The sequence below is a fragment of the Hypanus sabinus genome, chromosome 3 (assembly GCF_030144855.1).
Source record: "Hypanus sabinus isolate sHypSab1 chromosome 3, sHypSab1.hap1, whole genome shotgun sequence".
NCBI classification, from domain to species: domain Eukaryota; kingdom Metazoa; phylum Chordata; class Chondrichthyes; order Myliobatiformes; family Dasyatidae; genus Hypanus; species Hypanus sabinus.
In genome coordinates, this window is record NC_082708.1 from 98,716,849 (window position 1) to 98,742,167 (window position 25,319).

Sequence of the window (25,319 nt, forward strand, 5' to 3'; positions counted from 1 at the left end):
TTTCTAAGCTCCATGTACCTATCCAGGAGTCTCTTAAAAGACCCTATCATTTCCCCCTCCACCACCTTTGCTGGCAACCCATTCCACACACTCACCACTCTACGTAAAAAAAACTTACCCCTGACATCTCCTCTGTACCTACTCCCCAGCACCTAAAACCTGTGTCCTCTTGTGGCAGCCATTTCAGCCCTGGGAAAAAGCCTCTGACTATCCACACGATCAATGCCTCTCATTATCTTGTACACCTCTATCAGGTCACCTCTCATCCTCCGTCGCTCCAAGGAGAAAAGGCCGAGTTCACTCAACCTATTCTCATAAGACATGCTCCCCAATCCAGGTAACATCCTTGTAAATCTCCTCTGCACTCTTTCTATGGTTTCCACATCCTTCCTGTAGTGAGGTGACCAGAACTGAGCACAGTACTCCCAAGTGGGGTCTGAGAAGGTTCCTATATAGCTGCAACATTACCTCTGGGCTCCCGAACTCAATCCTGTGATTGATGAAGGCCAATGCACCGTATGTCTTCTTAACCACAGTCAACCAGCGCAGCAGCTTTGTGTGCCTAATGGACTCAGACCCCAGGATCCCTCTGATCCTCCACACTGCCAAGAGTCTTTCCATTAATACTATATTCTGCCATCAAATTTGACCTACCAAAATGAACCACCTCACACTTATCTGGGTTGAACTCCATCTGCCACTTCTCAGCCCAGTTTTGCATCCTATCAATGTCCCGCTGTAACTTCTGACAGCCCTCCACACTATCCACAACACTTCCAACTTTTGTATAAGTCAAGTTTACTCAACCTATTCTCATAAGGCATGCCCCCCTATCCAGGGAGCATCTTTGTAAATCTCTTCTGCAGTCTTTCTATGGTTTCCACATCCTTTCTATAGTGAGGTGACCAGAGCTGAGAGTACTCCAAGTGGGGTCTGACCAGGGTCCTGAAATACAGTTTTGATTATTATATTTCAGAATAATTGGTTTCTTTTGTAATCCTATGTATTTCATTTTGTATATTTAAATACATTGTTCTGAGAAGGGGTTCATTAGCTTCACAGGACTGCTAAAGGAGTTCATGGCATAAGAAAGGTTAAGAACCCCTGTCATAGAAGAACCAAATCTTGTCTTTGTCTGAAGGAAAAATTTATACAATGTCTTTCACTTTTCCCAGAACACACCCAAAGGACTGCACAGCTGTTGACTTTATTTCAAGTGTAGTGACTTTGTTGAGTAGGCAACTGAGACAGAAGATGTATATAAAATTAGATAAGTATCTGGTTAAGATGGTTTAATACTCTTAGCTGAAGGCTGAATTTGGCCAAGTTCATCAAGAGGACAGCTTCCACTTCCCTGGAAATGTATGCCACAAATTGTTGTGTGTGCTACATGCCAAGTACATTGAGGTTAGCTTCAGACTGTAATCCACTTTCAAAATATGTTTCCCTAGTTGAAACATTCATCTCTCAATGGCTAGCTTTTTGTGCTTTAAGAGTAAACATTCACAAATATTTTAACTTTGATTTAGATGTTAAGGAAATTGTAATTAAATGGATGATGAGTAATTTAGAAGGAAAGTGGTGATTATGGACAGCTCCCCAACGTTCTGCTTGGTGTACAGAGAAAAGGATAACATTTGCATAGAATTAAACATTCTGATGTGACTGATTATAAATCTGACCGTGTGATTGAAATTCAAAGTACATCTGTTATCAAAGTAAGTATGCAGCATACAACCCTGATATTCATCTTCCCCACAGACGGACGAAACAAAGACCCATGGAACCAACCCGTTCAAAGAAAAGTAACAACCCTCCCCACCCTCACGTGCAAAAAAAAACATGCAAACCACAACAATAAAAAGCGCTGAGTATAAAACACAAAATCCAAAGGCATATTCCAGTTCAGCTCAGTGTTCGTTTTCTGCAGGCCACGTTGGTTCAGAAATCATCCAAAAGTAGCAACGAGAAAAAAGAAACTAGAATACATCATAAACCTGAATTAGAGTCCAAATCTACAAACCGCAGTGACTGAACTATGCTCCAGCACCATCCTCCGACAGCCTTGAAGGCTCGAACACAAACACAAGGGTCTTTCCTCGGGAGCAGAAAGTGAGAGGAAGAGCAGACACCCTCCTCCAGCAGCAGCGAACGAGTGGGAGTAGACAGCCCTGAGTACTTGCTGCTGCACCTGCCTCGATGATTTCAAGCTTCCTCATGTTTAATTATCATTCAGCCGTGCATTAATACAACCAAAGGAAACAGTGTTCCTCTGGGGCCAAGGAACAAAACGTATGCAGCACATTCAAGATAGTGAGCACACATACAGTCACGTAAAGTCAAGATGAAAAAGGAAACACATATAAGGTTTAGGAAGTTAAAATCAAACAGAGGCCTGGAGGATTATAAAGAAGCCAGAAAAACACTCAAGAAGGGAATTAGGAAAGCCAGGAGGGGCCATAAAATGTCCAAGGCAAATATGTTTGAAGAGAATCCCAAGAAGATAACTAGGGAGTGGATAGGATCACTCAAGGATAAAGGAGGGATTTGTGCTTGGAGGTGAGGGTGAGGGCGAGGTCCTAAATGAGTACTTTGCATCATAATTTACCAAGGCTAAGGACATGGAGGATAGTGAGATCAGCGTGGAATATGCTAGTCTGCTCAGGCACCTTGAGGTAAAGGAGGAGGTAGTGTTGGGACTCTTAAAGAACATTATGGTGGATAAATCCACAGGGCCTGATGCTATGTCCCCCAGGTTATTGAGAGAGACGAGAAGAGATTGCTGAGCTGTTCACCAATATCTTCGTGTCCCCTTTATCTACAGGGAAGATACCAGAGGACTTGTGAGTAGCTGATGTTGTTCCATTATTCCAGAAGCAAAATGGGTAAACATTTTAGACCGGTGAATCTCACCAAAGTCAGTGTTGGGGAAGTTAGAGAGGAATCAGGGATGGAATTTATGAGCATTTGGAAGACCATGGCCAAATTAGGGACAGTCAGCATGGCTTTGTGCTGGACGAGTCATTTCTTACAAACTTGATGGTGTTTTTCAAAGATGTGGCGAAGGTGATTGACGAAGGTAGAGCTGTAGATGTTGCCTACTTGGTTTTTAATATGGTATTTGACAAAGTCCCTCATGGGAGGCTCACCTAGAAGGTTAAGATGCAAGGGATCCATGGTGAATTGACCATTTAGATTCAGAATTGGCCTGTCCATGGAAACCAGGGGAATGATCAATGTGATCTATTATGGCTCAAGGTCAGTGACTTATGGTGTTCTGCAGGGATCTGTACTAGGGTATCTGCTGTTTAAAATATACACTCAGTACATTTGTACACCTCATTAATGTAAGTGTAAATATCTGTATTTGTATCAGCCAATCATGTGGCAGCAACTCCACACATAAAAGCATGCAGACACGGTCAAGAGGTTCAGTTGTTGTTCAGAGCAAACACCAGAATGGGGAAGAAACGTCATGTTGACTGTGGATGGTTGTTGGTGCCAGTGTCATAGGGTAGGCATTGAGAGCAGACCCAAATGCAAGACACAGACACTGAAGTACCAGGGAAAGTGGGACCTGGTGTGTCAGAAAGCAAGTGGGGGAGAAACAATGCTTGACAAGACACAGGGCCTGGGCTAAGACTAGACTAGGAAAGTGGGACCTAGATGAGAAACTAGGAACTAGGAACCTGGACAAGGACACTGAGCCAGAAACTGGACAGGGAGCCGGAACCTGGGTCTCGACTCGGGCTCGGGCTCCGGATCCAGACGAGGACTGGACGTGGCAAGGCAACAGGACTGAATGTGGGGGCAGGATGTGGGACTACAGGGCTGGACGAGGATGTGAAGCTTAGACTAGGTCTTGGTCAAGGGAGAGCAGGAACGCAGAGTCTAGGTCGAGGGAGAGCAAAGTGGAGAGAGGCGTAGCTGGACACGGATATTAGCCCTGGATGAGACCAGGACTCAGGGCCTAGGCTATGACTTGGACATGACTGGAACCTCCTCAGAGCCTTGGACTTGAGCACAGGAACACTGAACCTTGGACTTGAGCACAGGAACACAGAGCCTTGGACTTGAGCACAGGAACACAGAGCCTTGGACTGGAGCACAGGAACACAGAGCCTTGGACTGGAGCACAGGAACACAGAGCCTTGGACTGGAGCACAGGAACACAGAACTCAGAGCCGGGACCCCTCCTTGGGAACAGGACATAGGGCCGGAGTTTTACACAGAGTCGGGACCCCTCCTTGGGGACAGGACATAGGGCCGGAGTTTTACAGTCAGGACCCCTCCTTGGGGACAGGACATAGGGCTGGAGTTTTACACAGAGCTGGGACCCCTCCTTGGGGACAGGACATAGGGCCAGAGTTTTACAGAGTCAGGACCCGTCCTTGGGGACAGGACGTAGGGCCGGAGTTTTACACAGAGTCGGGACCCCTCCTTGGGGACAGGACGTAGGGCCGGAGTTTTACACAGAGTCGGGACCCCTCCTTGGAGACAGGACATAGGGCCGGAGTTTTACAGAGTCAGGACCCCTCCTTGGGGACAGGACGTAGGGCTGGAGTTTTACACAGAGTCAGGACCCGTCCTTGGGGACAGGACGTAGGGCCGGAGTTTTACACAGAGTCAGGACCCGTCCTTGGGGACAGGACGTAGGGCCGGAGTTTTACACAGAGTCGGGACCCCTCCTTGGGGACAGGACATAGGACTGGAGTTTTACACAGAGTCGGGACCCCTCCTTGGGGACAGGACGTAGGGCCGGAGTTTTACAGAGTCAGGACCCCTCATTGGGGACAGGACATAGGGCCGGAGTTTTACAGAGTCAGGACCCCTCCTTGGGGACAGGACATAGGGCCGGAGTTTTACAGAGTCAGGACCCCTCCTTGGGGACAGGACATAGGGCCGGAGTTTTACAGAGTCAGGACCCCTCCTTGTAAACAGGACATAGGGCCGGAGTTTTACAGAGTCAGGACCCCTCCTTGTAAACAGGACATAGGGCCGGGACTCATACACAGACACTAAACACAGGGACACAAAGAGACAGTTCCAAGCTCAAAGATAGATAGCTCCTTTTGTTGGAGTGGCAAGGCTCCGGTCTCACTCCGGCGGCTGAACTTGACAGCAATACAGGCGTGGATAGCAGAAAGAAGGGGAAGGGGAGGGAACAGACTAGCCTCAGGGTAATGGCAAAGACTGCCTGGCTTACCCAACGGAGGCAAGGGCAGGGAGGGACAGATCCAACTGCAGCATAATGGCAAAGACCCCACAGAGGCGAGGACAGGATACTGACAAGATGAACCCGCCCCCAAGACAAGAATCAGGTGCCTATGATTAAACCCAAATGAAACAAGGGACAACCGGAAGACCTGGAGTCTGGAGTCCACAGACCAGACCGTGAACCGGAACGTGGAATTCATGGACCAGACCATGACAACCAGATGGGTGGTTTGAGTATCTCAGAAACTGCTGATATCCTCGGATTCTTACACACAACAGTCTCTAGAATCTACTGAGCATGGTGTGGAAAACAAAAAATAAAATCCTGTGAGTGCAGTTCTGTGGGCAAAAATGCCTTAGTAATGAAAGAGGTCAGAGGAGAATTGCTAGACTAGTTCATGCTGACAGGAAGGTGACAGTAACTCAAATAACCATGTGTTACAACACTGGTGTGCAGAAGAGCATCTCTGAATGCACAACGCATTCACCCTTGAAGGGGATGGACTATAGCAGCAGGAGACCATGAACATGTACCTCCTGTACCAGGTAAAGTTGCCTCAGTGTTTATCAATAACATGTAGGTGAGTGGGTTAGTAAGTTTGCCGACAAAGCAAAGATTGTTGTTCTTGTATGAAGTGGAGAAGACTGGCTACAGGCTACAGATCAGTTGCACACATGGGCTGAGAAATGGTGGATGATGTGTACCAGGCCAGATGTGAAGTGTTACACGTTGGGAGATCATATGTAAAAAGACAGCACACTGTTCATGCCAGAACCCTTAACAATGCTGATGCGGACAGGGATCTTTGTGTGCAAGTCCATAGGACCCTGGAAGTGGATACACAGATTGATGGGACAGCAGAGAAGGTGTATGGTATTCTTGCAATTATTAAGCATTGAGTTCAAGAGTCAGGAAGTTTTTTCAGCTTCAGTGAAGCTGCATCTGTAGTACTCTATTCACTTCTGCTTGCCTCATTATAGGAAGAATATAGAGTCTTTAGAGAGGGTGTAGAAGAGTTTTACCAGGATGCAGTCTAGATTAGAGCACATGCACTATAAAGAGAGGTTGGACAAATGAGTTTTTCTTTGGACTGGCAGCGGTTCAGGGAAGATTTGATAGAGATCTTTTAAAATTATGAAGAAGTCATAGGTAAACAGCCACGATCTTTTTCTCAGGGTTGAAATGTCTAATACCCGAGGGACTGCTTTTAAGGTGGGGGGGTAAGTTCAAAGGTGATGTGTGGAACAAGTTTTTTACACAAGAATATATGTAGTGCGCTGCTGGGGTGGTGGTGAAGACGAATATGCTAATGGTGTTTAAGAGGCTCTGAGTTAGGCACTTGCGTGTGCAAGAAAGGGAAGGATATGGACATTATGTAAGCAGAAGAGATTAGTTCAGTTGGGCATTTGATTACTAAGGTAATTAGTTGGGCACAATATTGTGGCCCGAAGTGTTTGTTCCTGTGATGTACTTTTCTATTCTTTATTAAAGTGGCCACAGACATCAGCAAACACTGAAGTTATAGTGCACAGGATGACCTCAGACTATGGAAAGTAGAATGAGGGAGATTGACAGGAAAGCACTAGAATGGTCAAATTTAAAGATGACCAGAGTGTGGAGGAGACATTCGGTAAACGAGCTAAGGTAAAGTGGGAACTATGTTGGAGATACAGGTCCTGACCTAGGGTCTTAACCCGGAATGTCAACAATCCCTGAACCCCCAAACATGCTGCCTGACCTGTTGACAGTCTTTTTCCCCCACTGGGAACTGTGTTGTGTAGTAGTTAGGTGCTTTCTGCCCACCCCACCCCCTTTGCACCCTTTACTATCTGGTTTGGGAGCAGCAAGGTTAATTGAAATGAATTGAATTGATTTTATTATTTGCATCCTCCATATACATGAGGAGTAAAAATCTTTACATTAAGTCTCCTTCTAAATGTGCAATGTGCAATTATAGTAATTTATAATAAATATGTATAACAGGATAGTCAGTATAACATGGGAATACAGTTGCGTCAGCATGAAGTAATCAGTCTGATGGTTTGGTGGAAGAAGCTGTCCTGGAGCCTGTTGGTCCTGGCTTTTATGCTGCGGTACCGTTTCCCGGATGGTAGCAGCTGGAACAGTTTGTGGTTGGGGTGACTCAGGTCTCCAATGATCCTTCAAGGCCCTTTTTACACACCTGTACTTGTAAATGTCCTGAATAGTAGGAAGTTCACATCCACAGATGGTTAAATGGGAGCTTCTGCTTAAAATGGATTAACTTCACTCACCACAATTCTGAACTGATTCTACAACCTACAGACTCACTTCCAAGAACTCTTTAAGAATGTAAGAACATAAGAAATAGGAGTAGGCCATCTGGCCTGTCGAGCCTGCTCCTCCATTCAATAAGATCGTAGCCAATCTGACCGTGGACTCATCTCCACCTACCTGCCTTTTCCCCATAACCCTAATTCCCCTACTATGCAAAAATCTATCCAACCTTGTCTTAAATATATTTACTGAGGTAGCCTCCACTGCTTCATTGGGCAGAGAATTCTACAGATTCACTCTTTTGGAGAAGGAGTTCCTCCTCATCTGTCCTAAATTTACTCCCCAGAATTTTGAGGCTATGTCCCTATAGTTCTAGTCTCACCTAGCAGTGGAAACAACTTTTCTGCCTCTATCTTATCTGTCCCTTTCATAATTTCATATGTTTCTATAAGATCTCTTCTCATCCTTCAGAAATCCAGCAAGTACAGCCCCAGGCGACTCAAATCTTTCCTCATAGTCTAACCTCCTCCAAAGCCAGTATATCCTTCTTCAAGTAAGGAGACCAGAACGGCGCATAGTATGCCAGATGAGGCCTCACCAGTACACTATACAGTTGCAGCATAATCTCCCTGCTCTTAAATTCAATTCCTTTGGCAATGAAGGCCAACATTCCATTTATCTTCTTGATAGCCTGCTGCACCTGCAAACCAACCTTTTGTGATTCATTCACAAGAAGTCCCAAGTCCCTCTGCTCAGCAGTGTGCTGCAATCTTTTACTATTTAAATAATGATCTGTTCTTCCATTTTTCCTTCCAGAGCGGATGACCTCACATTATACTCCATCTACCAGACCCTTGCTTACTCACTTAACCTATCCATATCTCTCTGCAGACTCTCTGTGTCCTCTGCACAATTTGCTTTTCCACTCAATTTAGTGTTATCAGCAAACTTAGACACACTACACTTGGTCCCTTCTTCCAGATCATTAATGTGTATTGTGAACCGTTGTGAGCCCAGCACCAACCCCTGTGGTACGTTGCTCACCGCTGATTGCCAACCAGAGTAACACCTATGTATGCCAATTCTCTTCTTCCTATTGGTTAACTAATTCTCTATGCATGCTAATACATCACCCTCAACTCTATGTATCCTTATCTTATGTCTTTTATGTGGCATCTTATCAAATGCCTTCTGGAAATTCAAGTAAATAACATCCATTTGTTCCTCTCTATTCACTGTGCTTGTTATATCCTCAAAGAACACCAGTATGTCTGTCAAACAGGACCTGCCTTTGCTGAATCCATGCTGCATCTGCCTGATGGATCCATTTCTTTCCAGACGCCTCGCTATTTCTTCTTTAATGATAGATTCAAGCATTTTCCCAACTACAGATATTAAACTAACTGGCCTATATTTACCTACCTATTGCCTGTATCTTTTTTTGAACAGTGGCATGACATTAGATAGTCAGAGGTTTCTTCGCAGGGCTGAAATGACTAACACGAGGGGGCATAGTTTTAAGGTGCTTGGAAATGGGTACCGAGGGGATGTCAGGTTTTTCATACAGAGAGTGGTCGGTGCATGGAATGCACTGCCAGCGATAGTGGTGGAAGTGGATACAATAAGGTCTTTTTAGACAACACGAGTGAATCTGCAGATGCTGGAAATAAATAAAAACACAAAATGCTGGCAGAACTCAGCAGGCCAGACAGCATCTATGGGAGGAGGTAGTGACGATGTTTCGGGCTGAAACCCTTCATCAGGAGGGTCTTTTAAGAGCCTCTTAGATAGGTACATGGAGCTTAGGAGAGTAGAGGGCTATGCACTAGGGAAACGCTAAGCAATTTCTATAGTAGGTTACATGGGCTGTAATGTGCTGTAGATTCTATATTCTGTGTTCTTCCAATCTGTCGTAACGTGCCCAGAGTCCAGAGAAACTCTGTCATTTCTTTCCGTACCCTGGGATGCATTCCATCAGGACCAGGGGACTTGTCTATCTTTAGGCCCAGAAGCTTGTTCAGCACTACCTCTATAATAATAGCTATATTGTATTGAGGTCCTCACCTCCCATTGCATCCACATCTTTTCTTTTTGGCATATTTGGTCCAGGTGCAGGTCAGTGGGACTAGGCAGAAAAATGGTTCGGCACAGCCAAGAAGGGCCGAAGGACCTGTTTCTGTGCTGTAATGTTCTATGGTTCTATTAGATCTGTCTTCTGCCATGAAAACTGAAACAAAATAGTCATTCAAAGCCTCAGCCATTTCCTCACTACCCAATATCAATCTGCCCTTTTTGCCCTCCAAGGGACCTACATTCACTTTGGCCAGTGTTTTCTGCTTCATATAATTATAAAAACTTTTACTATCTGTTTTTATATTTTGTGCTAGTTTATTTTCATAATCTAGTTTCCCTTTCTTTATTGCTTACTCAGTGTCTCTCTGTTGCTTTTTAAAGTTATCCACTGTTTCCCACTACTCTTCACGACTTTGTATACACAAGCTTTTATTTTGATGCCTTCCATTATTTCCTTATTACTTTACACTCACATTCTCAGTATTTTTTTTACTTGCATCTTTTGCAAGTTGGTTTTTGGTCAGTTTTTGTTTATGTACAGTTTTTCTTAAGTTATATTGAATTGCTTTTTCATTGTATATGCCTACAAGAAAATGAATCTCAAGGTAGTATATGGTAACATATACATACTTTGATAATAAATTTTACTTTGAACTTTTGAACACTTATGTACGTTATTAATCTCTATAGTATATGTCCATGTTGCTGAACATTTTTTCCCCTCATTGTATCATTGTTCTTATCTGTATATCACAGTTAACGTAATAAGATTTTGTATTTTTTTTCAATCTTTTATTTCCCAGGTATGCAAGATTTCAACTACTTGAGCAGTAATTGCTTTGAGATCACATTGGAACTAAGCTGCATGAAGTTCCCCCCAGCAGATACACTTTCACAGTACTGGGACGAGAATAAAGACTCCCTGATTAATTACATTCAGCAGGTTAGCAAGCAATAGTTGCAGTAGCAAGCTATTTGCCATTAAGTTCAGTGTGGGTAGTTTATTGTATTTTTCATCTTTTACTTTATTTTTAGTGAAGGTACTGATTATGGAAAGTATGACATTCCTACTGTTAAATCAATTTAATCAATTAAATCTGGCAATGGGGAAATGAGAAACCATGTTTAGCTTTTGGATGTGTGATAGGTCAGGCATCAAAAAGCATGTTGGCACATTGAACATAAATTTGCTGAAGATTCCTATTATGCAAATAGTTTATCCTTAATGCTTTTTTTACTTTTTTAATTTTGTTTCTTGTAAAATATGATCTGGGTGCTATTAAATGCAACAAAATAATTTTACAGTTTTATTTGACTCTTTCTTGTTGCAATAATGCTGCTGGGCTTTTGAAATGAGAAAATCCAGTTCACAGCCAACTTGCCTCCTACACTAGCAGGTTGTATAGATTTCATTTGCTGGTAATGACATCGCTGTGTTGTGTTTCAGATCCACCGCGGCATTAAAGGGTTTGTCCGTGATTATCATCAGAACCCAATTGCTAATGCTACGATATCTGTTGAAGGCATAAATCATGATATCACCTCTGGTATGTTTGAAATTATTATATTTCTGTGTTGGGAATGGTAGTGGTAATTCAGAGAAATTCTGGTGCATTTTAATGTAATCTTTATTGATTAACTATCATGAATCTTATTAACAATTATTCGTGATGAGAGGAGGGAAGGAGAAAGGGAATGCTGTGTGTGAAATGATTTACAAAACCTTTGTTAACTTCCCAACATGACCTCAGCTGGGAGTGTCTGCATCACATCTGCTTTTGGGTACAATTAAGCTTGGCCAAGCTGCAGTGGAGAACAATGATTAAACATTTGGTAAAGAACAATAACCTCTTTTAGTTTATCTGGTTCTCGCTCCTAGCATCTCTTCGGATTGTTACTCTGAATTGTGAGGAATTATCTATCTACAGGAGTGAAGCAATATTTCTACCATTTGTACAACATAACAGAACTTTTTGTGTAATTCTTTAGGGATGAAAACTGGCAGTTTTCACACAGTCTGTGCTGTAACTCCTAGGAAAACAAACGAAACAATTAAGAATGTGTTTCTTAGAAAGAAAGTGAGAGAAATTGTTTTTCCTCCAAATGTACAATAGGACATAAGCTATAAAAGTTCATAAAACTACAAAGATATTAGAGACATCAGACATAAGTTATAGATGTTATAAAATTACAAAGATATTGAGAACATTGATGATATTGATTTAGGTTTTTCTGCCAATAATATAGTAAAAAACTGGGGGATGGGTGGGAATCAGTTATTACCTGAATAGATGTTGATTTGGAGCTAATAAATCATTTCATGAAGCATTTATCTGCTGAGAGAGGAAAAAAAGTTGAGGGAGAGAGGAAAATAATTGGGGGACATATTGAGAAGATCAATGGTTGGAGATGGGGTTTCACACTACTTTCCCACATAATCTGATGCTAGGTGGCTAAACTATTGCACACAGTTTTTCTAAAATATTTGTCTTTAAGTGTTACAGTTCAGCAACTAACTATTCTTCATCTTTACTTCAATTTATGCAAACCCATTTTGGCACTGGAAGGATGAGATTGGTGGTAGGGAACATGGGATTTGTGAATTAGTTACTTTTTTAATGTTTCTGCAGCTGAAGTGATCCATTCTCATGAGGCCTCAATGATAGCATCCACATCACTTCAAACAACCTAATCCCACCATTTTTGATACAGTAATGTCCAACTTCTATGTAGGCCTCAATATGCATGAGTCTCAAGACAGGCGGAAAGTCTGTTGCAATCAATGTGACTACCTTTCGTTGGCATAAGTTTAAATTGCTAAGTCTGTCCAAGGCATTGTCAGTCTGGAAAATATCTGCTGTTTCAGTAAAATAGCCACACATAAGCATTGTATTCTTTATTTCAGCAAAAGATGGTGATTACTGGCGGCTCCTTGCTCCTGGAAACTATAAAATAACAGCTTCTGCTCCTGGCTATCTGGCAATAACTAAGAAAGTGGCAGTCCCTTATAGCCCAGCTGTGGTGGTAAGCTTCATATTTTGGTTAATCATTTGTGCATACTGCTTCACATTTTGCCCCCTTAATGTGAAAGAAATATAAGAGTGATAAAATCCTACAGTCGCATTCCAGAGAAAAGGTGAGAGTTTATACTCTGCAATTCCACAAATGTTACTAAAAGTCTGTGACATTGAGGCAATTATGAAGTGGGTCTTCAGGCAAACTGTTGTGATTCAGAGGAAGACTCACAAAGATGTGTCAAAGGGTCTTGGTCAGGATTCCACATGGTGAGAGTTCCTGCTTCTCACTTTGCCTGCTGAGTGGGGCTTGATGGAGGTGCCTTTTCCAAGTGAGACAAGGCACAATGGCCTCCTAATGTTAAAAGGCTTGAACAGATTGGATGTGGCAAAGTTATTTCCCATAGTAGGGGATTCTAGGACAAGAGGGCACAACTTCAGGATTGAAGGATATCCATTTAGAACTGAGATGCGGAGAAATTACTTTAGTCAGAGGGTGGTAAATCTGTGGAATTTGTTGCCACGAGTGGCTGTTGAGGCCAAGCCATTGGGTGTATTTAAGGTAGAGGTAGATAAATTCTTGATTAGCCAGGGCATTAAAAGGTATGGGGTGAAGGCAGGGGAATGGGGATGACTTGAAGAATTGGATCAGCCCATGATTGAATGGCAGAGCAGACTCAATGGGCCGAATGGCCTACTTCTACTCCTATATCTTATAGTCTTATGAATCTACCATGAGAAGATTTTTTAAATGAATTTAGTAAAAATGAACAGACTAGCCTGCTTTCACAACTTAAAAAAAAGTGAGTTGCCTTTTAACTTTACTCATTAACTTGGGGCTAATGTGAGGCATCCTTGTGGATTGCTTTTGTACTTGACTGCTGTTATAGTTAAGATTATGGCGCTTTTGTGTATGCTCTGTCATGCTTTTTCTATGTTAAAAGCACATGAGTGTTTGTAGAGGAAGGAAACTCAGTGGAACTTGGATTGGTGGTGAGAGATGATCTCCACAGAAAGTGCAGTTTGGACACAAGCGAATGTTCTTTCATTAAAATGTCACACTGCAGTGACGATAGCCTTGGAAAGCTGGTGCCTGTCAATACTTTGGTTATTATGTGGTGTCTCTGAAAGCTCTGAGAGTAGTTTCTTCACCCAAAGGCATGTTTGTCTTCCTGTCGCCTTCGGAGCAACGGCTATATCCATGCCTCCCATAATGGAGGGATGCTTGCAATGTCCTTCTGAGCCACCCATTGGATGAGCACCTCTGCAATTAAATGCTGGCAAAAACATTTTGTTGGTTTAAGTACACTCTGTTTGGAAGACACTTAAGCTGTCTGTAGTGGTCTGGAGATGCCCAGTCAGATTTCCTGATCTCAGCAGAGTATTCATTTAAATAGTGGCAAAAAGCAATATAGCTGTGGTGAACTATGTGCCTGTCGGGACACGCCCCTGCTGACTGCTCCTGTGGCTCCTCCCACAGGCCCCTGTATAAAGGAGACCTGCGGCCTGAAGATCGGCCTCAGTCTCCAGGACCTTGTATGATAGACACTCACTCCTGGTTCCTTCTTCCAGTCAATAAAAGCCGATATCTCGCCTACGTCTCAGTGTGAGTTATTGATGGTGCATCAATTTTATTGACTGGAAGTTTTAAAACATGGAACCCGTTTTGCGTCCGGACCGGTTGGATTTGGACCCTCAAGACCCTGACGCAGCTCTCGCTTTTGAACACTGGCTTGCATGCTTCCAATCGTACTTGGCGGAGCTTCGTGCGACTGAACCCGCCGTTATGCACAGAATCCTACTCTCGAGGGTCTCCTCCAAAGTTTACTCCTTTATCCGGGACCTGCCGACCTACGAAGGGGCACTGGACGCCCTCAAACGACAGTACCTGCGGCCGGTGAACACCGTCTACGCAAGACATCGCTTAGCTACCCGGCAATAGCGGCCTGGCGAATCGTGCGCTGAGTTTCTCCGAGCACTACAGACACTCGTCCGAGCTTGTGACTGCAAGACGCTCACGGCAGAACAGCATGCGGAGCTGCTGGTGCGAGACGCATTTGTGACGGGACTGAGGTCAGTGTACATGCGCCAGCGGCTGCTGGAGAACTCGGATCTTACCTTAAGCTCGGCGATAGAGAAGGCCAACGCTCTAGAAGCTGCGCGGCATAACGCCGACGCTGTCCAGTCGCGCGATTCCCCGCCGGTTTCGTGGACGCCTCAGACCCCGCCACCGCCGGCTCCCGGGAGCGAATTCGCCAACGCCGCCGCCAGTCGCGATTCCACGAGCTCCCCGACCCAGACCATGGCTGTGGCCCGTAAGAAACTCGTGCTTTGTTATTTCTGTGGCCAAAAGAAACATCCTCGACAACGCTGTCCAGCGCGAGAAGCGACCTGCTCCAGCTGCGGAAAGCGGGGCCACTTCGCCAAGGTCTGTAAGTCTCAACCTCGAGCGGAGTGCAGCGCTGCGGGTGAAACGTGGGGGCCGCCATCTTGCATGCCGGGATGTGGGCGGCCATCTTTGTCGACGTCAGCACGCCCCGCCCCCGACCCTCGGATGCTGACCGGGTACCCCGGATGTGAGCGGCCATCTTTGTCGGCGTCAGCATGCCCCGCCCCCGACCCTCCGATGCTGACCGGGTACCCTGACGGCGATCCAACTCTGGCCACTGTGACTCTCGACCAAAGCGCCCCACACCAGCTTGCAAGATCCATGATGGACATCCAGGTGGAGGGGCATTGGACTGGATGCCTGTTTGACACGGGCAGCACTGGGAGTTTTATTCACCCGGACACAGTGCAACGCTGCGGACTTGCAACGCGGCCGGTCAGTCGGAGGTTCCATTTGGCCTCTGGGTCGCAGTCCGCAGACATCCGGGCGGGTTGTGTAGCGACTTTGGTGGTGCAAGGCACAGTATATCGGGACTTTGAACTGCTGGTCATGCCTAATCTGTGTGCACCTGTGCTATTGGGGCTGGACTTCCAGAGCCATCTCGAAAGTGTGACTATGGTATACGACGGGCCCCTCCCACCACTCACTGTCAAGAATCCTCAGTTTTGTGGGACTTCTTCACATACCCCGCTACTGACCACACACACACACGGACACACACATCCCATCCAGAACCAGGCCAACAGCTGCGCTACCGACACTTGCAGCCTCTCCACTCTCAAGATCCCTCCCCCACCGCTGTTCGCCAACCTGACCCCCGACTGTAAACCTGTGGCAACCAAAAGCAGGAGGTACAGCGCGGGGGACCGGGCCTTCATTCAGTCGGAGGTGCAGCGGCTGCTCAGGGAGGGGATCATTGAGCCGAGCACAAGCCCTTGGAGGGCCCAGGTGGTTGTTGTTCGGACTGGGCAGAAAAATAGGATGGTGGTGGACTATAGTCAAACCATCAATAGGTTTACGCAGCTTGACGCATACCCCCTACCCCGCATCGCGGATATGGTCAACCAGATTGCTCAGTATAAGGTGTACTCGACAATAGATCTGAAATCCGCTTATCACCAGCTCCCCATCTGCCCAGAGGACCGCCCCTACACCGCCTTCGAGGCGGGCGGCCGGCTCTATCACTTCCTGCGCGTCCCTTTCGGTGTCACGAATGGTGTCTCTGTCTTCCAGAGGGAAATGGACCGGATGGTGGACCAGTACCAACTGCAGGCCACATTTCCCTATCTGGATAACATCACCATCTGTGGTCATGACAGGCCAGATCACGACGCCAACCTCCAACGGTTTCTCCAAGTGGCCGCAGCTCTGAACCTTACTTATAACAGGGACAAGTGTGTTTTTGGTACCACCCGCCTTGCTATACTTGGGTATGTCGTGGAAAACGGGGTTATTGGGCCTGATCCCGAACGTATGCGCCCCCTGTTAGAGCTCCCTCTTCCCACCACTCTCAAGGCCCTCAGACGGTGCCTGGGGTTTTTTTCCTATTACGCCCAATGGGTCCCCCATTACGCAGACAAGGCTCGCCCCCTGGTCAAGTCTACCTCGTTTCCCCTCTCTGCTGAGGCCTGCGCGGCCTTCAACTGCATTAAAGCGGACATTGCCAAAGCTACGATGCATGCAGTGGACGAGACCGCTCCCTTCCAAGTGGAGTGTGATGCCTCCGATTTCGCTCTGGCTGCTACCCTTAATCAGGAAGGCAGACCAGTAGCATTCTTTTCTCGCACCCTCCAAGGCTCGGAAATTCGGCACTCCGCGGTGGAGAAAGAAGCCCAGGCCATAGTGGAGGCTGTTAGGCACTGGAGGCACTATCTTGCTGGCAAAAGATTCACTGTGCTGACCGACCAGCGCTCGGTTGCGTTCCTGTTCAGCAACTAACAGCGGGGCAAGATCAAAAATGATAAGATTTTGCGGTGGAGGATAGAACTCTCCACCTACACCTATGATATCCTGTACCGGCCTGGCAGACTCAATGAGCCCCCTGATGCCCTATCCCGGGGAACATGTGCTAGCACACAGCTCGACCAGCTGTACGCCCTTCATGCACAACTTTGCCATCCGGGGGTCACCCGATTTTACCATTTTGTGAAAGCTCGGAACCTGCCGTACTCCCTGGAGGACATCAGGACGATGACCAGGGACTGCCAAATTTGTGCCGAGTGCAAACCGCACTTCTACTGTCCTGATACGGCACAACTTGTCAAGGCCACCCGCCCTTTTGAACGCCTGAGTGTTGACTTTAAGGGCCCCCTTCCCTCCACTGACCGCAATGTCTATTTTCTCAGTGTTATTGACGAGTTCTCACGGTTCCCCTTTGCCATCCCCTGCCCCGACACCACTGCCACGTCCGTCATAAAAGCCCTGCGCCAGCTCTTCACTCTGTTCGGGTATCCCTGCTATATCCACAGTGATAGAGGGTCCTCCTTTATGAGTGAGGAGCTGCGCCAGTACTTGCTAGCTAGGGGCATTGCTACCAGTCGGACCACGAGTTATAATCCCCGGGGTAATGGCCAGGTAGAGCGGGAGAATGCCACAGTGTGGAAGGCCACACTTTTAGCCCTCAAGTCCAAAGGGTTGCCGGTCTCTCGATGGCAGGAGGTCCTCCCTGAGGCACTGCACTCTATCCGCTCTCTGTTATGTACATCCACCAATGCCACCCCTCACGAACGCCTATTCTCTTTTCCCAGGAAGTCTGTCACTGGGACCACCCTACCAGTTTGGCTGACGTCCCCGGGGCCAGTGCTGCTCCGGAAACATGTGAGGAGCAATAAATACTCCCCGCTGGTGGAGAGGGTTCACCTTCTCCATGCGAACCCCCAGTATGCTTACGTGGTCTTACCTGATGGGCGGGAGGACACGGTCTCCATCCGCGACCTGGCACCCGCAGGTGCAGCAGACCACTACCCTGAAGGCTCTCCGGTAACTGTGAACCCTGCACCAGAGGTGACACCGTACTCACCAGGCCCTACACAGACTCCTCACGACACTTGTATACCGGGCGTTTCGTACGCATTTATACCAGGCGCCTCGCACATGCATGAGGGATCACCGGCGCCTAGTGGGTAAGAACACGCGCAACCCCCGTCCCCTGTGCAATCGCCAATGTTGCCGGCACCTATGCGGTCACAGCCGGTGCTACGTAGATCGCAGCGACAGATTCGACCGCCTGATCGGCTTGACTTGTAAGAACCTTCGCTACATGAGGACTTTTTCAAACGAAGGGGGGGTGAATGTGGTGAACTATGTGCCTGTCGGGACACGCCCCTGCTGACTGCTCCTGTGGCTCCTCCCACAGGCCCCTGTATAAAGGAGACCTGCGGCCTGAAGATCGGCCTCAGTCTCCAGGACCTTGTATGATAGACACTCACTCCTGGTTCCTTCTTCCAGTCAATAAAAGCCGATATCTCGCCTACGTCTCAGTGTGAGTTATTGATGGTGCATCAATAGCATTAACCTACTTCTACTGGAAATGTTCCAGGACACTTTATAAAAAGTGTGGGAATGAATGTGTGAATTGTGAATAATGCCATCAGCTGAAGCAGAGAAAAATTCAGAAGAGCTAACGTCCCTTAGAAATGGGTATGCCCCTTTTAGGTCCATGACTGACTTGATTTCACCCAGAAATGTTTACAAGTGCAATCTGGTCTGGGTGAAGTCAAATTCTGCATGGCTGTAGTCCAATTTCTCAGCAAAGTTAACAACCCTGAACTGATTGTTCACATAATGATATCAATAAATATTAACTTGCTGCATTTCTCAATGATACTAAAAAACTTAAACCAGTCTTGCATGACACATCCTTCTTCCTGCCAACCATGTGGCTATTGTATGTAGATCAGAAGGATTTGGTGTTGTGGGCTCTCAAGCTCAGTGGACAGAATGGTGTCATCTTTTCTTTCATTTTCATACGTATACATGTTCCCTACTAAATAAAGGAGTGATTTTTCCAACTTCTTATTTTGATCTGTACACTTTTTTTTGCAGCTTGACTTTAGCCTTGAATCATTTTCTGAGCGAAAAGAAGAGGAGAAGGCAGAAATAATGCAATGGTGGAAGATGATGTCTGAAACACTTAATTTTTAAAGAGGAGGATTCTACTTGTGCTTTCATGGAAAATGACAGCAAATAGATCCTTTTTAAAAAGTCATTTAATTATTATGTTTGATGTTTTAATATTACTTGAGATTAATGTAGGAAGTGATGCCTTGAGGTAAGGCATTCTATCTGATCTTATTCCAACCACTTCAGCTGCAATACATGTTTGTATTTGCCAATAATTTCAACTGTTCACCTTACTGAAAGCTGGTTTCTGTTCCCCCAAGGCCTTTTTTTTAGATACATGTGATTACTGCGACTGTGCATGTTTGTGTCTCTGGAGTGATTCATTAAAATATCCCATGAGGTGTGTCACATCAGGCAATGCTTGGAATTTTCTGAAGTAGCCTGTGACAAATTAATTTTGTAAGATGTTTGTGGAGTTATGTAACTATCTATTGCGAGTATTCAAATTGAAATGGAAAGTGTGTTTTAAAGGCAAATGAATGGAGGCTCTCACATCAAAACTGCTGTTGATTAGTTATAAGAATGTTAATATACTATCATGGTTATAATATTGTCTGTACATTGTATGCTACAGTTTAATCAATCCTACAGTAACAGATATTTTATAATTCCTAAACTATGAAATTAAGCACTTAATGGAAACAATTTTTCATGCTCATGATGCATTCCTGTTCTGACCCTAATCATATGTGAAGATCTGAAACCCAAGTTATTAAATTAGTGGTAAACAGTTTAAAGGTTTAGATTATGTCTTGGGGGAATGTAAATGCATTAAATTTGTATGTCAGCAGTCTAACTTAATAGCCATGCTTTCCATTTGTTTGTTAGTTAAGACTAACAAATTTAACATATGGTGGTATAGTTCATCCATGTCTTCATAATCCTGTTGCATCTGAATGTTCATAATGCTACTCTCATTTCTCCATAGAAAGGTACTGTACACAGTTTCTGCACACTGAACATTATATAGTTACCTCAGAAGTATTAGTGGATGACACCTACATATATTCATGGTCATAATGGACTCAAATTAACTGACCTGTGATTTGTTTTATTTATTGTGTTTGTGATTAAAATTTAATTATTGTCCAATAATCAAGGATTTCTGTAATTTGTCCACATGTGGTCTCTCTGCTTAAATTTGGTCGTATCAATGCCAGAGAAGAATTTGGAGCAGTGTAAAATAGCAGCTATACAGGAGAGTGCCCACAGGCAATGCAATTGATCACTCATTGCTCATTCACTTGGTTGACCAGACGAAGCCTTATGGGTTTAAACCAGGAACTGGATTGTGCAGCTGCAATTCTTTTTTTTTCTTTCCAGTTTCAGTGAAAAATAAAACTTGGGGAAAATTCAGAAACTTTCTGCAAGTTGCACAAACAATTTCCTGCTAGATTTTCCATGTATTTTGGCTGTGACAGAATGTGTGGTGGGAGTAGGGGAAGTTGTCAGACTAACAACCACAATCTCTTTTGACGTCCACTCATGAAGCATTTTCTAATTTACGCATATGACTGGATACTGATCATTTTAGTCACATTTTTGAATGGATGGATGTTGGAAGTTGTGAACAATTTAGTTTCAAATGTAAATATGTACTGAAGAACACCAAGCCAATAATGGTTTCCATATTTAAAGTTATGACTTATAGTTTGTGTTTGGCAACATAATTTGTGTGAAATCATTTTTAGCTTTTATCAATCCCAGAGGCACAGCCTGGGTCTACATCCAAATTAAATGATATAATTCATTTTAAAACATTAACTTCTTAACAATTAATCTTTGATGTTTAGAGAAAAAAAATTCCATTTCCAATTTCATACAGTGTTTTTTTTACTGTTGGTCTCTTGGTTCACTGACCAAAAATAAATAAGCAAGTGAAAAATCGGAGAGCATCTCCAATCCTGGTCCCAGTCTTGGCCTGTCAACTTGCAGATTGTTTTCTGGAAATTGTTTATCGGATTCCAAATAAAATGGTGGAAGAGTTGGCTGTTATTAAATATGCAATGTCCTGCTTATGGTATTTAATAAACCACATATCAAAACATTTGACCTAATTAGAGCATTTGGAAATTGTAGGTCCAAAACCAGGATTGAATTTTACTTGGAATCAGATAAAACTGTGAATTTCTTCTGGATTTCCCCCCCCCCCCCACTCACTTTGATCTAGTATGTGACAAGACTGGCTGATTTGAGGAGTGGTGTCGTGTTATAGGGGTTTGATGAGAGGAATAATGTTCCTGATGCCTGACAAACAGAAATTCTGGAAGTTCAGGCATTTCAGTATTTGATTATAAATCATTAAAAACGTTGGTTTTTTGTGGTTCATGTTGAGTAGTTACCAAAACAAAATAAATGAATAAGTGACACTGCGGAGACTGAATAATGGTGCTGGTGAACCTCTGTGACTTCTGGCTGGTGGCTAACGAAACAAGGACAGCAACTAAACACTTTGCTAACCACACTTTTTATGTCAAACGATCATCGCTGGTGATGGGCTGTAACTTCCCTTTGGACTTAGAAGTATTTTGATGGGACAGAACTGAGGCAAGGCGAGGTAGCGGGCCCATTGCCGAGAGCGTGAAAGATTGGGCACAGACCGAATCAAAGCTGTGGGCTCTGGGCACCGGAGGCGATTGAGCACAATGTGTGGACAGAGATTTACAGGTCGTATGGAAGTGGCAAAGTCTGGCATATCCGAGCAGCAGAGCCTGTTGTTGGGATGGAGAGTTAAGCGCTGGTACAGATTGAAAAGGTCAAGGTGTCGGGGCCTGAGACAAGGTACAGCCCAATTAAGATGGCTGCTCCACAATGGTTACTTGGATCTGCGTTGAGCTATGGGACCCTCTTGTGGACTTAAGTTCAGAAACACTATTTGCTTGTGGTTATTGTTGGCATTTTGTCTTTTTTTCCATTGCACATTGGATGTAAGATGGTCTTTTTTTATGGGTTGTTTTATTTTATGTTTTTATGGTATGATGTGTTTTTTTTATTCTTGCACGTTGTGTGTTAGACAGTCTTTTTTCAAGTATAAGCAGTTTGTTTTTGGGTTTCTGTGTTTTGTGGCTGCCTGTTAGGAGACGAATCTCAAGGTTGTATAATGTGTACACTTTGATAATAAATGTACTTTGAATGAAAGCACATCCCATGGAAATTGAGCAGCATCAGCATGGTGTTGGAAAGGGCACAATGAATGAGGTCCTCTCAAGACAGCCAGAGAACAAGACTAATATTCCAGATTTGAGGTTGTGGGTATTTTGTTTCAGTCCTCAGTTTTCTTCAATATTTGTAACTTAGCTATACCCTTTGTATGTAAAGATTCAAACTAATAGCTTTAATCCATAGACACCATTGTTGGCTGATGGTCTGGAAACCTTGTCTTGATTTTTGCTCAACATTTCTGGCATGTTTTTGGCAAAATGCATGTTGATGAACCCAACCACGTTTCCTCCTGCTGATAAAACCAGCTGGATCTTTCCTCGGCACCAAATGGAATTTATCATTATTGCATTTGCTTTCAGATAAACTGTTGGAAATAAATCTTCATAGCCATTGGAGAATTGAAATCGTCTGGACTGGTCTGTGGATGTTGGCTGGTTTTGTTAACTGTTTAAGATGATGTGTATGTGCAATAAAGGAAGGCTTCATAAACAAAAGCAGTAACATTTTTAGGTAGTTGGAATGCTAAGTATCTAATGCCCAAGTGGAAGGGAGCTGAGGACCTCCCATTTATTAATTCCACATTGCAATGCAAAAAGCTCCATGGCTAGAAGGAAGGATTTTGTGGGCTGGATGGGACCACAAACCATATGTTCTGTGGCAAATGCCTTCAAGCAAGGAGAGTCCACATGTGCAGTGGAGTCTAATGGCATGCAATGGGTGCCTGGATTTTCATTCACACACATACGCCACTGATGCAGAAGCAGGGACAGCACTTATCTAGGTTGTTTCAGTATTACTTTAAACAGACTTTGAGGAATTCATCATTAGGAATTTTCCCTTAAGTCATGAACTTAGCCAAATCTTCAGCACCTGTTTGGTGTCCCATGCGCACAACCACCAATATTGATACATGTCTCACCAGTTACCCAAGTCCCTAAAGACCCCATCACTGATCTGATGCTGTCTTTAATCCTTCTGAGTGACTGAAAGTAATGAAATGCAGATGTGGGAAGTCTGGGATCAAAATAAAAGGGTGCTAAAATATTCAGTTAGTTAGGCAGCATCATATGGAGAGAGAGCACAGAATTAATTCTAGGTCAGTAACTCTTCACCTGGGGCAGAGAAGGTTGGAGGGAGAGGAGATGGGTTGGAAAAATAAAAGGAATAGCAATGGTGGAGACTGAGGTTGTCCTGGTGAGGCAAAGCTTTTTGAGTCAGCTAGTTAACAAGTAAAGAAAGACAGTCAATAAGTGAGGTATAAAGTACATTTGGGAACTGTAAGATTCAATCCCTTGAGATCTGAAAAAATGAATACAGATGTAAAGAGGGTTTCTTCTTTTTGTTAACTAGCAGGAGTGCTAATTTACTGATAACGAGAATGGTATTCCTTTGTAAACCAAATGGGGATTAATGTTCTTTCTTCTGAGTCTGTAAGCTTTTGTTGATGGGCTTTTGGGCAGATCGGCGCGAGGGGGTCGAGAGAGAGGACGCAATGCTCTAAGCTGGGCGAGGATCGGACCCCAAAGGGGGGTCCGAGGCCGGGAGATTCTCCGAGGACGGAGGGGGGGATGAAGCTAGATGTGCTTGGTTGACCACTTGGAGGGTCCTGAGCTGTTTGGAGAGTCCGAGGAGTTCGGAGGGTCCTGAGCTGCGAGTCGAGGAGTTCGGAGGGGATCGAATGGTGGCCAGAAGACTTCAGTAATTGAGCTCCAACGGCTGTGCACGAAGTGGTTTGGACTTTGATAAGTTCGGCGCCTTTTCTTTAATTTTCTCTTCATATATACTGTATCGTTATTAATCACTTAGTTATAGTAACCTTTATAAATTGTACTCATTTAATCGCATATGGTGTACTGTCTGTTTTTGGGTGAGGCGGGGACATCACACAGCATCCACACCAGCTGATTACCCAGTTTGGCGGGGCCGAAGGCTGCTCCCCCTAGACGAAATGAGCTGAGCGAGCCTGAGGCGACCCAGGGGGTTACATTGTGGGGGCTCGTCCGGGATTGATTTCTGTGGAAGCTGTGTGATCACCCTCTTTAAATTGTGTCTGCGGCGAAGAGCTGGTGTGCCTTTGTGGGTGTGCGATTGCTGGTTATCGCGGTGTGTGTGTTGGGTGGGGTGGTTGCTGTTGGCTGACGAAATGGTGGTGGGACCATGGGTTGTCCGTACTGTTTGGAGATTGAGGAGTGACAGGTTGGGATGTTTCAGCAGTGGTGAGCTCCGCCCGGTTATTGGAATAATGTCCAGCCCTAAAGGGGCGGAGGTGTGGGCGGAGCGGACCTCTCAGTTGTTGGGTGAGTGGCAGTGCTTGGCTGAGGAAAAGCGACAGGGACGGGTTGAAAGTTTGAGTAGGCGGGCTGGTGACTTTGTTAGAACTGTCAGGCGCAATTACCTCGAAGTGACCGCTGCCAGTTCTGGGAAAGTGTGGGAAAATGCGTGTGGTTCGACTGGAAGTCAAATGCTGCAGCTGGGGGGCTTACTATATCTGTGGCAGGAGATTGGTGGGAAGTTTTTAGGGTATCCCTTTTTGCCTAGGGGGGCAGATAAATTGCTTGTGGTGCCAAGGGGATCTGTCAAGGGGATCAGTTGTTCCGTTGATTCGAGAGGTGTCGGGAAACTTAGAGGAGGCCCAGTGGGGGAACGGCTTGGGGTCTCTGGGGGAGCACGTTCCCAGCAATGTACCAAGGAACTCCCGAAAGGAACAGACCCTATTCCTGAAGGCTTAGAGGGGCCATGGGCACAGGTGTTGTTACGGATGGATGGAAGTCAAGTTAAAGCCATCCTCGGCACTGGGGCACCGGTGAAGTTGCTGTACAGTTTGTTTCATAACCGTTATTGGAGGCATTTACCCTTGACAACATTGAGGACACTGGAGATTTGGGGTACCAGTGCCGGTGATTATCCAGACAACGGTTGTTGGTCAGTGAAAATGGAGTTCTTAGAGGCAAATGTGGAGGAGACTGAGGTTCATGAATCGTTAATGCTGATGTGTCTGGACCCTGTTGAGACGGGCAGGGTTTCTGTTCTAGAGAGAACCAATATCCTGCTGGTGCGCTTGGGGGCCTGCCCGGAGGAGGCGGGT

At 45.0% G+C, this 25,319-nt stretch overlaps 1 protein-coding gene across 1 annotated transcript in view; it reads left to right on the top strand.

Moving 5' to 3' along the window:
- The window catches only part of cpe (carboxypeptidase E), an 89,036-nt gene extending 68,854 nt beyond the window's left edge, over positions 1-20,182 (top strand). The window contains exons 6-9 of the mRNA XM_059964862.1: positions 10,351-10,490; positions 10,995-11,094; positions 12,453-12,571; positions 18,995-20,182. Coding sequence (XP_059820845.1) covers positions 10,351-10,490; positions 10,995-11,094; positions 12,453-12,571; positions 18,995-19,093 — 458 coding nt within the window. The 3' untranslated portion in view covers positions 19,094-20,182. The remainder of the gene's footprint in view (positions 1-10,350; positions 10,491-10,994; positions 11,095-12,452; positions 12,572-18,994) is intronic.
- Positions 20,183-25,319: the final 5,137 nt, after the last annotated feature.